At 39.6% G+C, this 17,477-nt stretch overlaps 1 protein-coding gene across 12 annotated transcripts in view; it reads left to right on the forward strand.

The window, feature by feature from the left end:
- The window catches only part of DOCK7 (dedicator of cytokinesis 7), a 254,205-nt gene continuing 236,728 nt past the window's right edge, over positions 1-17,477 (forward strand). For all 12 annotated transcript variants that reach the window (XM_066269012.1, XM_066269013.1, XM_066269016.1 and 9 more), the window contains exon 1: positions 1-178. In XM_066269012.1, coding sequence (XP_066125109.1) covers positions 141-178 — 38 coding nt within the window. In that variant the 5' untranslated portion in view covers positions 1-140. The remainder of the gene's footprint in view (positions 179-17,477) is intronic.

The raw sequence follows: 17,477 nt of genomic DNA on the forward strand, positions 1-17,477 counted from the left end.
GTTCCGGGCTCCGGCCGCCAGCCCCAACCTCCCGAGTCCGGAGCGGGGAGTGGTGGAGGCCTCGCGGGAGGGAGGGCGAGCGAGGAGGCACGCGCCCGCCGGTCCGCGCCCAGACCGCCGCCGCCGCCGCCTCCGCAGCCATGGCCGAGCGCCGCGCCTTCGCCCAGAAGATCAGCAGGTAAATCTCGGGCGTGCGCCGCGCCGCCGCAGCGAGAGGAGAGCGGGGGAGTCCTCCCGGGTCGGGCCGAGGAGGCGGGTGGGTGTGGCGGCGCGGGGGCCGGGATCCCGCGGCCGGGCCTGCGGCTGGGCGGGGAGGCTCGCGGTGCTGCGGCCGCTGCCGAGGCCTCACGCGGCCCGGCCCCCGGCCCTCAGTGTCACTGGGTCGGGGGACCCAGAGAGTCCTGGGCTGCCGGGGCCTGGAGTTGCGCGGAGGCTTACTGAAGGGGCGGTGGGGGAGCCTACCGGCCGGCTGGCAGATCAGCGCTCCCCAAATTCTTTTGTGTCCGCATTCCCGAGCCGCGGCGTTCGCCGGGCTCCTCTCCCCGCCCACTCCCCGCTCACTCCCCGCTTGCCCCCTGGAGGGTGCGGGGTCCGCCCTCCTCTCCACCCCAACAAAGGGAGCGGCGCGCGGGGGCTCCCGGCCGGGGGAGGCCGCCCCCCTCGCGCCTCTTTGCCTTTCGGAGGAATCTGACCCGAGCCCTTTTTGCACCCGGGGGTCCAGCTCCCAGGGGGGTCGTGCACCCGGAAGGTGGACCGTGGGGCCGAAATGAAAAGTTGAGAGCCTGTGGTCTGCACATTTGGTATGCGGCTAGCTGCTGAACGTTGGACGAATTGTAGGCTAAAGCTTGATGCGAATGCCATGTGAATTTCAGTGGGCTCCTACGTTTGACGTATCACTGGAGAAAGATGGATGGTGGACAGTGTTCTTTACGCACTGGCTCTTTTCACCCGTATTTTAGGAGCCCTGCACCTGTTTGTGTGGGTTGATTGTCACCTTCCCTCCCCTCAAAACTAAAAATTGAATTACTGTGGGGGATTCTAATATTTGTAGAATTTCTCTGTGGAAAATGCTAATGTATAAGACACTAGATATTTTTGCTTTTAATAAGACCATATTTCTGTGAATTATGATGTCCCAAGAAAAAGAAAAATTCAAATGTATTTCTTGACATTTGTATTTCTGTGGCTGGGGAACTTTTTAGTTTTTTGGCGTTTCCTGAACATTTTTGGACCTCCCAGAGAGGTCCTTTCGTACCTGCCTGAACTTCCGTAGTGTTACTTTGTTTTGGCACTCTGTAAATTTAAACGCAACATTTCTTTGGTTTAAGCTTTGTGCTTAATTTTTTTCTTTGGAGTTTTAAAACATTTCATTATGTCCTTAAAAGGCTTTAAGATAGTAAGTGCTAAAGAGCATGGGCTCTAGTGTCAGGCCATGACATGGCTTCAGATCCCTACTTTTATTTTCTAACTTGCCACCTTAGCCAAATTGTTTAAGCTCTCTTAAGTTTTAATTTCCTCATCTGGAAAATGGGTATAATAACAGTAGCCAGATCATAGACTTGGTGTGAAAGTGAAACGGCATGATTTGTGTAAAGTGTTCAGCATGCAGAGTGCATGGCCTACATCCTAGCTATCATTGAACACTTGGATAATTAGTATATCCTAAGGAGCTGTGATAGATTTAATACAAAATTACTTCTTTTTTTTGGTAATAACTGGGTTATTTCTGAGGCATTTAAAAAGGATGTATTACCTGTCACATGTGCTTAGTATTAATTTCTCTTTAAATGGAACCAAAAGTCCATCTCTGAGAACATTACCTGATCAAGAATGTGCACATTATGGAGTTAGATATGAAATATATACCTGTTCTCCATCTATGGAGTTTGTCCTCAGATAGGCCAGAACAACACACACACACACACACGCACACACGCACACACGCACACACGCACACACGCACACATGCACACACACAAACCAGTTTTGCAAAACAGCACTAAATTCACATTAATCCAGTCTTGTAAAGTTGTAAAGTTAAGGCAATGGAAATGAAGAGCTATGTGTTTGTAGAGTAAGGTGACCAACTTTTTTACAATAAAAAGGAGGACAAAAATAAATTGAAGAAAACAAAATCGTAAATAAAAGAAACATTTTATTCATTGCAACAATTATACATTATAATATGATAAATGTATAATAAAATGTTTGTAATATTTTATATTGCAATTATGCTTACATGCCTATTAATTTTTAATAATAATTGTTAAGAAAAAAGTACTCATTTAGATACAAATACGTCACATCACATGCTATGGATCGCTCTGCATCGATCGAATATGGACATTTACAGATTAGTCTTCCAATATCAAAAAGGAGAACATGTAGGAGGACAATTTTCAAGGGAGGACGGAACTTACAAAAGAAGGACTGTCCTCCCTTAAGGAGAACGATTGGTCACCTTAGTTAGAGGGCTACTTAAGAGGTCAACATAGCAGAGATTAGTGATTGATTGGATCTAAGGTGAGGAAGACAGAGGAGTATGGGGTGATATCCAGGTGTCTGACATGGGCAACTGGGTAGATAATAGAGTTATCTACCCAGTTATTGAGTGAGTACAGGAGGAAGATGAGGTTTGAGGGTGGAAATGAGGTGGAATGGAGGTGATTCGGTTTTGGACATGATTTTGAGGTGCTCCTGGAGTATTCAAAGAAATGTCTACTAGGTTGCTGATGCAGGTTTAAGGTGCAAAAGAGAGAGGCAGAGCTGAAGATCTAGAATTGAGAGTCATCAGTAAGTTGATTGTAATTGAAGTCAGAGGAGTAGATGAGAGTCCAGGAGAAATGTGCAGACTTAATTTGGATGGAAGACCAAGGACAGAACTGCTATAGATGATGAATTATTATCTGCTTATCATAAAGGTACTTTCTTCCTTGTTGCCAAACATGGCTGAATAATACTTTTGAATAAATTCTTGTTCTGCTTCATAGTTTCCTTCTAGAGGAAATATAGCACAAACTCTGGAGGCAAACTGCCTTGAGTTTGACATCCTAGCACTGTTCTTCATTGAGTCAATGTGGGCAAGTTACTTCACTTCATTATGCCTCATTTTCCCTATCTATAAAATGAGATACAGTAATAGTAGGACCTACCATATAGAGTTGTTGTAAAGATTAAATAAATCAATACCTCTAAAATGCTTAGAACAGGACTTTTTATTAGTGCCAGTACATATCAACTTTTTTTTATAACAAATATGTAATATGATATGGCTTAGGAACTTTTCTTGGTAGTGATCATCCCTTTTATGATATGCATTATGAAATCTGTTGCTCTTTGAAAAAACTGTTGCTGTTTGAAACCCTATCTTTCATTTTTTAAAGCTTTATAATGGTCACAAACCTTTATTTTAAAAAGAAACCTGCTGATTTCTTTTCTGGCTTAGCTCTTTTCTAACTCTTTGCTGTTACTTTTTTTGAAGCTGATGATTTATCACAAGCTCTTTATTCTGTATCACTTTCGTCCTACTTACCTCAGCTCATCATAGAAAAGCAGCATGTACGTTTTGTCTATATCTAATATTGCCTCTTGTCTCCCTGCTTTTTGAGGACAAGGCACGTGCATTGTTAACCTTTATACTCATCCCGGGCATATAATAGATACAATTTTTGGAATGTTGATTGTAGATTAATGATCTAGGATTTTGTTTGGATTATTTTGTCCAGTCACTTGATATTCAGCAGTAATGATGAGCATTTGTATATTCTTAAAATACTTTTTACTACATTCTCATTTTCATAACCCAGAGAGGCAGAAGAACATAGCAAAAATAGGATACAGGCTCCAGGGCACATTTTACAGGTTGAAATTCTGTTTGTGGCACATAATAGCTGTGTGATTCTGGGCAGTTGATTTAACCTCTCTGTCATCATTTCTTTATCAGTAAAATGGGCATAGTCACCTCCATAGGGTTACTGTGAGGATTAAGTGAGTTATTACACGCAAAACATTTAGAACTGTGCCTGAAACATAGTAACCATTAAAAGAAATGTTAGCTGTTATTGTTATTACTATATTATTTTGTTACAATTTTTCTATAGCCCAGATGAGGAATTGAGGCCTACAGAGCATGAGATTATTTGCCTAAATTATGACTCAAATTCTGGCTTTCTGATTTCAGATCTTAATACTTTTTATTCAACTGTATTTTCTTTCTGCAAACTGTTTTCCGGAGTAGTTCTAGCTTTTCTAACAGTGCCACTGTTAGCATCTCAAAAGTTACCCTTGCCTTCTTACTCTTGCTTTTGTTTAGCATCATTTTGCTGCTTAAGAAGCAGAATTTAGTGAAAGGCTTGCATCAGTTCTTTTTTTTCCCTGAAGTTAGAAGTGGGGAGGCAGTCAAACAGACTCCCGCATGTGCCCAACCGGGATCCACCCGGCATCACCCAAGGGGTGATGCTTTGCCCATCTGGGGTGTTGCTCTGCTGTAATCCGGAGCCATTCCTGTGTCTGAGGTGGAGGCCATGGAGCCATCCTCAGCACCCAGGCCAACCTTGTTCCAGTGGAGCCTTGGCTGCGGGAGGGGTAGAGAGAGATAGAGAGGAAGGAGAGGGGGAAAGGTGGAGAAGCAGATGGGTGCTTCTCCTGTGTGCCCTGACCAGTAATCAAACCGGGGACTTCCACATGCCCGGCTGACGCTCCACCGCTAAGCCAGCCGACCAGGGCATCAGTTCTTTATTTCTAAAAATAATTTTATATAAGTATGGTTTCCTAGATATAGACTTATTTATAACCTCGATTGTTTTTAGTTTTGAACCTGTTCAGAACCTTGGGTAGATAGGCCCACTCTTTCAATTCTCTAAATCTTCTTTGTTCAATTCATTGTCTCACTCCCGATCAAACTAAATCTTTTCCAGTTAGTATCAACTACTTCAGTGCTGCCTGTTTTTATCACTTTGGACATATACTTCCCTGACATTTTGTTGTACTCATCTCACTAAATGCTGAATATCTAACCTATATATTTCTTGCTCCTGAGCTGCAGAGGGAGACTAGAATAGTCCAAAGTTGATCTTTCATTAGCTAAAGTTTTCTCATTTGAGGTTTCCTCCAAATCATTTTCTTTATTTATCATTGTGTTTCCCCACTGACTTTTACTAAAAAAGTTTGACATGAGGTCTAACATGAGTTATTCATTTTAACCTCAGCATATTGCTGTGCCAATGTCATTTAACCATCTTTCTCTTGAGCCTGAAAGGTGTCTTACCCTAAAGCTTGCCTGTTTTATTGTACTTTGAATCTCATACCTTGCCACCTCCCTCAGAACCTTAATCTCACAATTTTCCCTTTCCTTTGTAGCATCTTCAATCTATTCCTCTTAATGGATGCTTTCCTTAAACCTTAAGGCTCATTATGCCTTTCTCATCATAAAACAAAGAACCATTGAGTCTTCTGGCCTTTCTAGCTGCCAACCAATCATTCCTTTTTCTTTTCTGGTCATATTTGTCACTTGTTTGTGGTATAGTCACGACTACTTCCTGCTTGTCTCATCATTCCTGGGTCCACGTAGCTGTACTTATCATCATACCTTATGTATACTTGAATTATAGAACTCTTGAAGATTAAGAACCTTTGATGTTTTTCTTTTCTTCACTGATTTCAGGAACTACTGCCTGTTTTAAAATTTTTTCTTATGCTTCCTTCCTCACCCATTTCCCTCCCCCTGTATTATACGTACTGCTTTTCAGAGCTCTGATAGCTGGCCTAGGTCTTTTTATCTGCAGTGCTTAGCGCGGAGTCTGTGAAGTGGACACATAAGAAATGTTTGAATGAATGCCACCCCGACGCCGTGGGGCATCTTTCATTACCTCACTTCTAGATGACAACAGGGTCATAACTGGTCTAGTCTCTCTCTCCCTCTTTTAATTCTAGTGTGTTGCAGATGAATTTTCCCTAAATCACAGCTTTAATCATGGCATTCTTTTGTTCAAGAATATACGTGTAGTGGTGTCCTACTGTTGCTTGCATTTTAATGTCATCTATAATCTGATCCTCTCCTGTTGACTTATGCTCTAGCTTGCATTTTGGACCAGTCTGGTGTTTTCACTGCACATCCACAAATGTTCTGCTTATTTGTATCTCTGTAACTCATCTGTTGTATTATTTTCTTTTTGGTATATCCTTTTTCTTTTCCAAATCATACCCTTTTCTTCATACTATTCTAATTCACTATCCTTACTTTTAGGATAACCGTTTCCTTGCTTTTCTTTATTTTTTATCACCTATTAATGCATCCCTAAACAATATTATTTTTTTCTGTTTATGAATTCAATTGAATATAATCATACTGTATGTTTGTATGCTTCCTGGATTCTTTTGCCCAAAATTATATCTGTATCTGAGATTCATTCATGATATTGTAATTGAAGTTTATTCATTTTCATTGCTTTATATTATTTCATTGTATAAATATACCACAATGTTCTGTTCTACAGTAGATGGACATTTGGGTTGTTTCCAGTTTTTGACTGTTAGAAACAATGATCCTATTAATATTCCTATACATCTACTCTGGTACCCATGGGCATGAGTTTCTCTGTGGTACACCAGGTTATGGAATTGCTGGGTCTTATATATTTTATTGTTCGTCATAGCAGTTTTATTAACATCAAGTTTTTAGGTCATACCAAATTTTTTAAGATAGTTTTAGAAATGTACACTCTCACAACAATGTTGCTTTATATAGTTACATCACTCGGTGTTGCCAACTTTTTAATTTTTGTTGGTCTGGTGGATGCATGATGCTTTTTTGTTTTTAAGGTGAGAAGAGGGGAGATAGGCAGATTCCCTCCTGTGCCCCAACTGGGATCCACCAGGCAACCCCATCTGGGGCTGATACTCAAGTACTGAGCTATTTTTAGCACCTGAAGCTGACACGCCTGGACCAACTGAGCTATTCTTAGCACCTGGGGCCATGCTCTAACCCAGTGATTTTCAACCTTTTTTGAGCCGCGGCACATTTTTTACATTTACAAAATCCTGGGGCATACCACCTACCAAAATGACACTCTAACACAGTACATATTATACATATAGTTAATAATATAGTTTCTAAATGTATTTATACTCACTTAGTGTGAAACCTGGGCCTGTTTCGATGAACACAAAAGGGATATTCTGGCAGGAATGGTAGAAAGACACACACGAAGCTCTTCCTCAACAGTTCTCAGTCTCTCTCTGTTTTTAGTTTTTATCGCAGTCAAGCTTGAGAAGCTCAGCTCACATAGATATGTGGTTGAAAACGGGAGCAATGTCAAAATAGCTTTGTTGGCCAGAATGGGGAACTCCTTGGCAACAGATAACCAAAAACTGTCCAAAGGAAGATCAGCAAACTTTAGCTTTAAAGTTAGATAACATTGTGATGCATTGTATATCACCCTCTGCGGGGGTCTCTTTTAAAAAGAAAAAGGTCAAATATCTATATACACTATCAGGATAGACATAACCAGCTGAGGCTGAGGCTTCATCTAGTGGTGGCAACATTTACCTCCAGTCCTGACCAGGATTAGAAATCGGGACCATGGGGAGGAGTAGCAGCTTCAACTACTTGCTGTCATTGTGTGGCCACACAATGACAAGTGCCCCGCAGCCCGAGCGGGGACCTTCCTGGGTGTGGATGAGAGGCGGCCTACTATTGGTTCATCGCTAGTGGTCGGTATGAATCCTAGAAGGTGATTGGTCAGTGAGCGTTCCCTGTGCTTCCACTCTTTCTGTGGCTGATAGCTGGAGGGATTGTAAGGGGAATGTTTATGTTCGGATGGAGGTGGCAGGCGGCGGGCTGGATAAATAGCCTCCGCAGGACGTATCTGGCACGCGGGCCGTAGTTTGGGGACCCATGTTTAATTTCCCCATGGCACACCTGACCATGTCTCACGGCACACTAGTGTGCCGCAGCACACTGGTTAAAAAACACTGCTCTAACCAATCGAGCCCCTGGCTGTGGGAGGGGAAGAGGGAGAGAAGGGGAAGAGGGAGGGGGCGGTAGGCAGATGGTTGCTTCTCCTGTGTGCTCTGACCTGGAATTGAACCTCCATACACTGGGAGACGTCCATACACTGGGCCAATGCTCTATCTACTGAGCAACCAGCCAAGGCCAAAAGTTTTTTTTTTAATTAATTGAATTTATTGGGATGACATTGGTTCACAAAACTGTACAAGTATATAACTCAGTAAAATACCATCTGCAGCCTGGATCATGCGCCTTCCATCCAAAACAAGGTCTCTTTCCATCCCTATTTTCCCTTACTTTGCCCACCTCTGCCTAGTCCTCAACCCCGGTTTCCTCTGGCTATTGTCACACTGTTGTCTGTGTCCATGTGTTATGTGTATATGTTTTCTGGTTAATCCCTTCACCTTCTTTCATCCAGTCCCCCCACCGACCTCCCCTCTGACACTTGTCCGTCTGTTCCCTGTGTCCATGACTGTGTTTCTATTTTGTTCACCAGTTTTGTTTTTTTCACCAGTTTGTTTTATTCATTAATTCCACATATAAGTGAGATATGGTATTTGTCTTTCTCTGACTGGCTTATTTAATTTAGCTTAATAATCTCGAGGTCCATCCATGCTGTTGAAAAGGATAAGATTTCCTCCTGTAAAAGTTTTAATTTGTATTTACTTGATTACTAATGAGATGGAGCTGTTTTGTATGTTTATTGACTATTTGAATATTCTTTAATAAATTGCTTATTTACATCTTTTGCCATTCTCCCTCTTTGTTTTTTCCCTTTGGTTTCTGTCTTTTTCTTACTGATTTGTGTGCGTATTTTATATACATTTAGTGTATTAGTCATTTATTGATTTTATGTGTTGCAAATATCTTCCTACTCTGTTTTGAATCCTTTTCATGGAGTTTTCCAACTGGAGTTCTCAGTTTTAATGCAATTTATCAGCCTTTTTTTTTTTTTTTTGATGTTGAGTTCTTTTGGGGTCTTGTTTAAGAAATATTTATTACCTTGAGCTTATTAAGATATTCATCTGTATTATCATAAACTTGCAGTTGCCTCCTTTATATTTAGGTTTATATTCTACCTGGTATGGTGTGAAATTTTAATTTTTTCCAGAATGGATTATTCTTTCTCCATTGATCTTCCCTGCCATGTCTATAATAGATTTTGTGTCCTTATTTGTGGTTTTTTTTTCCTGGACTCTTTTGTTACATTGGTTTGGTTATACATCTTTTCATAATTATAAATGATCTTATTTATTTATTTTTTTTTTTGTGACAGCGACAGAGAGACCGGGAGAGGGACAGATAGGGACAGACAGGGAGACAGATGAGAAGCATCAATTCTTTGTTGTAGCACTTTGGTTGTTCACTGCTTTCTCATATGTGCCTTGACTGGAGGATTCCAGCAGACCGAGTGTCCCCTTGCTCAAGCCAGCGACCTTGGCCTCAAACTGGAGAGCCTTGCTCAAACCAGATGAGACCATGCTCAAGCTGGCGACCTTGGGGTTTCGAACCTGGGTCCTCCACATCCCAATCTGACGCTCTATTCACTGTGCCACTGCCTGGTCAGGCTAAATGATCCTAATACTAGTAAGTGTTAGAATTTGGTAGAATAATTCCTCCCACCTTTTTGAAGTGTCTTGGCTGCTCTTAGCTCTTTGAATTTCCATGTATATTTTAGAAAAACTCTCAAATCCTATTAGAATTTGGTTGAGGTTGCATTAAATCTACATATCAATTTTGGGAGAAGTGACATCCTTATAATACTGAGTTACCAATCTATGATTATGATTTGCTATCCATTTTAGTTCTTCTTTATATTATACAATGACATTTTACAATTTTCTCTGTAAGGTTTTCATATACATATATATATTTATTTTAGATTTTATTGATTTTTGGAGAGAGACAAAGAGAGACAAAGAGAGAGAGAGATTGAGACAGTGGGGGGAGAAGTGGGGAGCACCTACTGGTAGTACTGCTTCCTGTATGTGCCTTGACTGGGCAAGCCGAGGGATTCAAACTGGTACCTTAGCAGTCCAGTTCAATGCTTTATTCACTGTGCCACCACAGGTCAGGCTTACATATCTTTTATTAGATTTATCTCTAGGTACAGAAAGATTTTGTATCTAGCTATATACCTTGCTAAAGTCTTGTTAATTCTAAGAATGTATCTGTGGATTCATTTGTATTTTCTAGATAGACAACCATATCATCATATCATCTAGAAATTATGAATTTTTGTTTCTTCCTTTTGAAGCTTTATAACCGATGTATTTTTTGTCTTGCTTTACAGGCATTACTGTGCATATTATCATTTCTATTCAACATTGTATTAATACTGAGAATCCTTATTTTGTTTATGATCTTAAAGCTTGATGGTTGCTATAGGTTTTTTTTTTGGTTTTTTTTTTTTGTTTCTTTTGTGTCAGAGAGAGGGACAGATAGGGACAGACAGACAGGAAGGGAGAGAGATGAGAAGCATCAATTCTCTGTTGCAGCACCTTAGTTGTTCATTGATTTGTTTCTCATATGTGCCTTGACCAGGGGGCTACAGCAGAGCAAGCGACCCCTTTCTCAAGCCAGCGACCTTGAGTTTCAAGCCAGTGACCTTGGGTCATATCTATGATCCCACGCTCAAGCCAATGACCCCTGTGCTCAAGCTGGATGAGCCCGCACTCAAGCCAGGGACCTCGGGGTTTCGAACCTGGGTCCTCCACGTCCCAGTTCGACACTTTATCCACTGCGCCATTGCCTGGTCAGGCCCTGTAGGGTTTTTTAAATGTTTATTTTATTGATTTTAAAGAGAGACAAGAACATTAGTCTGTTCCTGAGTGTGCCCTGATCGGGGATGGACTCGCAGCCTCTGCACTGTGGGACCATGCTCTAATGCTCTGGCCGGGTGCTATAGATTCTTTGATCTGGCTTTATCCAGAGGCATAATTTAAGGGCATCAAAAGAGAAAAGGGAAGTGAGGCAGGAAAGGAAGGGAAACAGTATAAGGTGAAAATTTAACAATATTGACCACAGCTTCTCAAAGAGATGGAGCGAGATTGTTGGTAGGTGTGCTTGGTTGGCCACATAGAATATCTTTTTATGGACGAATGGTTCCTTAGATCAGTAGATGGGAGTCTAGGAGAAGAACTATATTTACCTGCTTTTCTCCTGCATCCTGTTTTCCATTAGTCAATTAAGTCTCCCCTTCACTTCTGGATCATATTATTTGGCCCTCTTTGGCAACCACTCTTGATGCTTCAGTACTTTTTCAGTGGCTTTTTACAGAGGAGACTTTTTGGTTGCAAGTGACAGAAACTCAAATCAGATTATTTGCACACAGAGAAAGTGTTGACTTAATAACTGAGTACATTTGGTTCAGACAGATGATGTCAGCAGGCCTCTTTAGGTCTTCAATAGACTTTCCACTGAGTTGCTATGGGAGTTGACAGTCCCAGGCTCAAATCCTGCCAGTTAATTCTAGCAGAAGATCTCTAGCAGCTCAGTTGTTGGTCTGGTTTGGGTCACATGTTCTTTGAATCAGTTACTCTGTAGAGGGATATAGGGGACTTTGGCAGGTCCTGGGTCACATGTCCTTTTCTGTGGATTAGAGGAGAAATGTGATAGTGTCAACTCCACCAATCTCAAGGAATGAGTTCTTTACCAAAAAGAACAGGGTTTTAACCAAAAGAAGGAGAGTAAAAGTATAGTCACACCAAAACTACTAATGATCTTCAAAATTTTCATTTTAAGTTGTTCAGCATCACTGTAATTATTTAAATATATAGCTGTCCAGTCAGATTTGCTACCTACTAAAATTTAAATGTAACTTATGAAATACAAAAGTAGAAAGAAAAACCAGTATAACCTGATGCCAGCTGCAGGTCTGTCCCTTACCTTTGTTAAGTTTAGTTCTGACATTTATGCCAGCTATAGCCCGCCCACGGAGTTACGTTTTTTTTTTGTTTGTTTGTTTGTTTGCTTCCCCACACTTCTTTCTGCATCTACACTCCTGCATCATCTTGAGGTGTTTCTGATCTGTCATGTGACACCAGAAAACTAAACTTATTAACTCATATCAGCAATTTCTTTTTTAAAAAATTTTATTTAGAAAATTAACAGGGTGACATTGATCAATAAGAGTACATAGGTTTCAGGTAAACGTTTCTATAGCATTTAAACTGTTAATTATGTTGTATACCCATCACCCAAGGTCAAATCATTTTCTGTCACTGTATAGTTGTACTTCTTTACTCCCTCCTCCTCCCCCCTGCCCCACATCCCCTTCCCTTGGTAACCACTTCACTTTTATCTATGTCCATGAGTCTCAGTTTTATATCCCACCTATGTGTGAAATTATACAGTTCTTAGCTTTCTCTGACGTACTTATTTCACTCAGTATAATGTTCTCAAAGTCCATCCATGTTGTCATAAATTACACTATGTCATCATTTCTTATGGCTGAGTAGTATTCCATTGAATATATGTACCACATCTTCTTTATCCAATCCTTTATCGAGAAGTACTATGGTTGCTTCCATGTCTTGGCCACTGTGAATAATGCTATGATGAACATGAGGGTCCATGTGTCTTCACATACCAATGTTTTTGAATTTTGGGGGTAGATACCCAGTAGAGGGATTGCTGGGTCATATGGTAGTTCTATTCTTAGTTTTTGAGGAACCACCATACTTGCTTCCGTAATGCTTGTACTAATTTTCATTACCACTAGTAGTTAATGAGGGTTCCTTTTTCTCCACAGTCTCTATAGCACTTGTTATTACCTTTCCTTTTGATAATAGCCAATCTAACAGGTGTGAGGTGGTATCTCATTGTAATTTTGATTTGCTTTTCTCTAATAGCTAGTGAGGATGAGCATCTTTTCATATATCTGTTGGCCATTTGTATGTCCTCTTGGGAGAACTGTTTGTTCAGGTCCTCTCCCATTTTTTCATTGGATTGTTTTCTTGTTTGTTGCTGAGCTTTGTGAGTTCTTTATATATTTTGGATATTGACCCCTTATTTGAGCTGTTGTTTGCAAATATCATCTCCCATTTAGTTGGCTGCCTATTTGTTTTGTTGTCAGTTTCTTTTGCTGCAGAAGCTTTTTAGTTTGATGTAGTCCCATTCATTTATTTTTGCCTTTAATTCTCTTGACTTTGGGGTCAAATTCCTAAATTGTTCTCTACGGCCAAGGTCTATGAGTATAATACCTATGTTTTCCTCTATGTAATTTATAATTTCAGATCTTATATTTAGGTCTTTGATCCATTTTGAATTAATTTTTGTGCAGGAGGACAAACTGTAGTCAAGTTCATTCTTTTGCCTGTGGCTTTCCAATTTCCCAGCACCGTGGAAGAGGCCTTTTTCCCCATTGTGAGTTTTTGGCTCCTTTGTCAAAGGTGATTTGTCCATATATATGTGGTTTTAATTCTGAGCTCTTGATTCTGTTCCATTGGTCTGTGTATCTGTTTTTCTGCCAGTACCATGCTGTTTTTTGATTATTGTGGCTCTATAGTACAACTTGAAGTCAGGTAGTGTGATATACCTCTGGCTTCATTCTTTTTCCTCAGGATTGCTTTGACTATTCAGGGTTTTACATGGTTCCATGCAACTTGGCAATTTTTTATTTTTTTAAAAAATGACATTGGGATTTTGATGGGAATTGCATTAAATATGGCCATTTTAACTATGTTGGTTCTTCCAATACATGAACACGGAATATTTTTCACTGTGTCTTTCAATAATCTTTTGTTTTTAATGATTTTCATAAACTTTGATGAAGATTAAGGGATTGGGTTGTGGTAGGCATATCAGGTGCAAAACTTTCTTAGAGAATCTGTGCTTTAGCTCTCGTTTTCTTGTTACCATTCTTACTCTGACTGAGAAACAATATCTTCCCCTTTTCTTCACAGAGTAGTCCCAACCATGCTCAGGCTCTTTTTAAAAAAATAACTTGATTGAGCTGTAATTTACATGCCATAAGATTAATTCCAGTGTGTATTCAATGATTTTTAGTAAATTTATAGATTTGTGAAAACATCCCCCACGATCTAGTTTTAAAGCATTTTTATCACCCCCCAACATTCCTTGTGATAGTTTATAGTCACTCCCACCCCAAGCTCCAGGCAACCACTAATATACTTGCTGTCTGTCTCTCTCTAGATTTGCCTTTTTTGAACATTTCATATAATAGAGTCATACCATGGGTGGTCTCTTGTGTCTGGCTTCTTTTTCAAAAAAAAAAGAAAGAAAAAACCACCTTCTTTTGAATTATAATTTACATTTAGTATTATTTTGTATTAGTTTCAGGTGTATAGCATAGTAGTTCCACAATGAACTACTTGAAAAAGTATTCTCCCTGATATTTCCAGTATTCAACTGGTATAACTAGTTATTATATAATATTATTGACTGTATTTCCTATTCCATGCTTTACAACCAACCCTCTGGCTTCTTTAACTTCACATAATGTTTTCATAATTCATCCACGTTGTAGCATGTATCAGTAGTTCACTCCTTTTTTATGACTAAATATTGTTTCATTGTATTCAATATGTATATAGTACATTTAGTTTATCCATTTGTCAACTGATGCACATATAGGTTGTTTCTATCTTTGGCTATTGTGAACAGATCTGCTATGAACAGTCATATACAGCTTTTGTTTGAACACCTGTTTTCATTTCTTGTGGGTTTATTCCTAGGAGTGAAATTGCTGGATCATCTGGTAATATTATGTTTAAGTTTTTGAGGAACTACCAAACTGTTCCGCAGATACTGCACTATTTTAGATTCCCACTTGCAGTGTTTGAGGATTCTAATTTCTCCATATCCTTGCTAACACTTGATATTGTCTTCTTTGATTATAGACATTCAAATGAGTGTGAAGTTGGCATTTTATAGTGGTTTTGATTTGCATTTTCCAAATAATAAGTGATGTTTTTCTTGTGCTTATTGACCACTCACAGATCTTCTTTGGTGACATACCTATTCAAATCATTTGTTCATTTTTTTAAAAAAATAACAGTTTTATTCAGATAAAATTCACAAAGGTACTACAAAGTCCTTTAAAAATTTTTTTTTTGTGACAGAGACAGAAACAGAGGGACAGATAGGGACTGACAGGAAGGGAGAGAAATGAGAAGCATGAAATCTTCATTGTGGCACCTTAGTTGTTCATTGATTGCTTTCTCATATGTGCCTTGACTGGGGGGATCCAGCAGAATGAGTGACCCCTTGCTCAACCTAGTAACCTTGAGCTCAATCCAACCAACTTGGGCTTCAAGTCAGTGACCGTTGGGCTCAAGCTGGTAAGCCCACACTCAGCCAGACGAGCCTGTGCTCAAGCCGGTAACCAAGGGGGTTTGAACCTGGGTTCTCTGTGTCCCAGTCTGGCGCTCTATCCACTGAGCCTGGTCACGCTCATTTGGTCATTTTTAAATTGGAGTATTTATCTTGTTTTGAGTTGTAAGAGTTCTTTATATATTCTGGATACAGGCCTTTATTAGATATATGATTTACAAATATTGTTATCCTGTGTGGTTTGATTTTCATTTTTTTATTTAATTTATTGTGTTTACATAGATTCCAGTGTTGCCCCGAATGCATCCTCCCTCCCCAAAGTGCCTTCCCCCCTTCCCTTCAGGTTTATCCCATCCTATCATCCCTTTTCCCTCTGTCCTCTTTTCCTCTGGTCCCTTTAATCCCTTCTCTGTCTCAATTCCATTCCTCAGTTTACATAGTTCTTTGGATTCCTCAAATGAGTGAGATCATATGATATTTTTCTTTCTCTGCTTGGCTTATTTCACTTAACATAATAGTATCCAGGTCCATCCATGTTGTCGCAAAAGGTAAGATTTCCTTCTTTTTCATGGCCCCATAGTATTCCATTGTATATATGTACCATAGCTTTTTAATCCACTCATCCACTGACGGACACTTGGGCTGTTTCCCGTTTTGGCTATTATAAACAAGGCTGACATAAACATGGAGGTGTATTTCTTCTTTTGAATCAGTGATATGGTGTTCTTGGGATATATTCCTAAAAGTGGTATAGCTGGGTCAAATGGCAGTTCCATTTTTAAGTTTTTGAGGAATCTCCATACTGTTTTCCACAGTGGCTGCACCAGTCTGCATTCCCACCAGCAGTGCAGGAAGATTCCCTTTTCTCCACATCCTTGCCAGCACTTATTCTGTGTTGTTTTGTTAATGAGCACCACTCTGACTGGTGTGAGGTGATATCTCATTGTGTGAAAAAACGTTGAGCATTTTTTCATATGCCTATTGGCCATCTGTATGTCCTCTTTGGAGAAGTGTCTATTCAATTCTTTTGCCCATATTTGATTGGATTGTTTGTCTTCCTGGTGTTGAATTTTACAAGTTCTTTATAAATTTTGGTTATTAACGCCTTATCAGACGTATTGTCGAATATGTTCTCCCATTGTGTGGTTTATCTTTTTATTCTGTTCATATTGTCTTTAGCTGTGCAAAAGCTTTTTAGTTTGATATAGTCCCATTTGTTTATCCTGTCTTTTATTTCACTTGCCCGTGGAGATAAATCAGCAAATATATTGTTGTAAGAGATGTCGGAGAGCTTACTGCCTATGTTTTCTTCTAAGATGCTTATGGTTTCACGACTTACATTTAAGTCCTTTATCCATTTTGAGTTTATTTTTGTGAATGGTATAAGTTGGTGGTCTAGTTTCATTTTTTTGCAGGTAGCTGTCCAATTTTCCCAACACCATTTGTTAAAGAGGCTGTCTTTACTCCATTGTATTTCCTTACCTCCTTTGTCAAATATCAATTGTCCATAAAGGTGCAGGTTTATTTCTGGGTTCTCTGTTCTGTTTCATTGATCTATATGCCTGTTCTTATGCCAGTACCAAGCTGTTTTGAGTACAGTGGCCTTGTAGTATAACTTGATATCAGGAAGTGTGATACCTCCCACTTTATTCTTCTTTTTCAAGATTGCTGAGGCTATTTGTGTTCTTTTTTGATTGCATATAAATTTTTGGAATATGTGTTCTATATCTTTGAAGTATGTCGTTGATATTTTAATTGGTATTGCCTTGAATTTATAAATTGCTTTGGGTAATATAGACATTTTAATGATGTTTATTCTTCCTATCCATGAACATGGTATATATGCTTCCACTTATTTGTATCTTCCTTGATTCTTTTTATCAATGTTTTATAATTTTCCGAGTACAAGTCTTTAACCTCCTTGGTTAAATTTACTCCTAGGTACTTCATTTCTTTTGTTGCAATAGTGAAGGGCAGTGGTAGTCAACATGGTCCCTACCGCCCACTAGTGGGTATTCCAGTTTTCATGGTGGGCGGTAGCAGAGCAACCAAAGTATAAATAAAACGATAGATTTAACTATAGTAAGTTGTTTTATAAAGATTTATTCTGCCAAACTTAGCAAAAATCCTACATAAAGTACTTGGTAAGTAATTATTATTATATGCTTTAACT

The sequence above is a fragment of the Saccopteryx bilineata genome, chromosome 3 (assembly GCF_036850765.1).
Source record: "Saccopteryx bilineata isolate mSacBil1 chromosome 3, mSacBil1_pri_phased_curated, whole genome shotgun sequence".
In the NCBI taxonomy this organism is placed as follows: Eukaryota; Metazoa; Chordata; class Mammalia; order Chiroptera; family Emballonuridae; genus Saccopteryx; species Saccopteryx bilineata.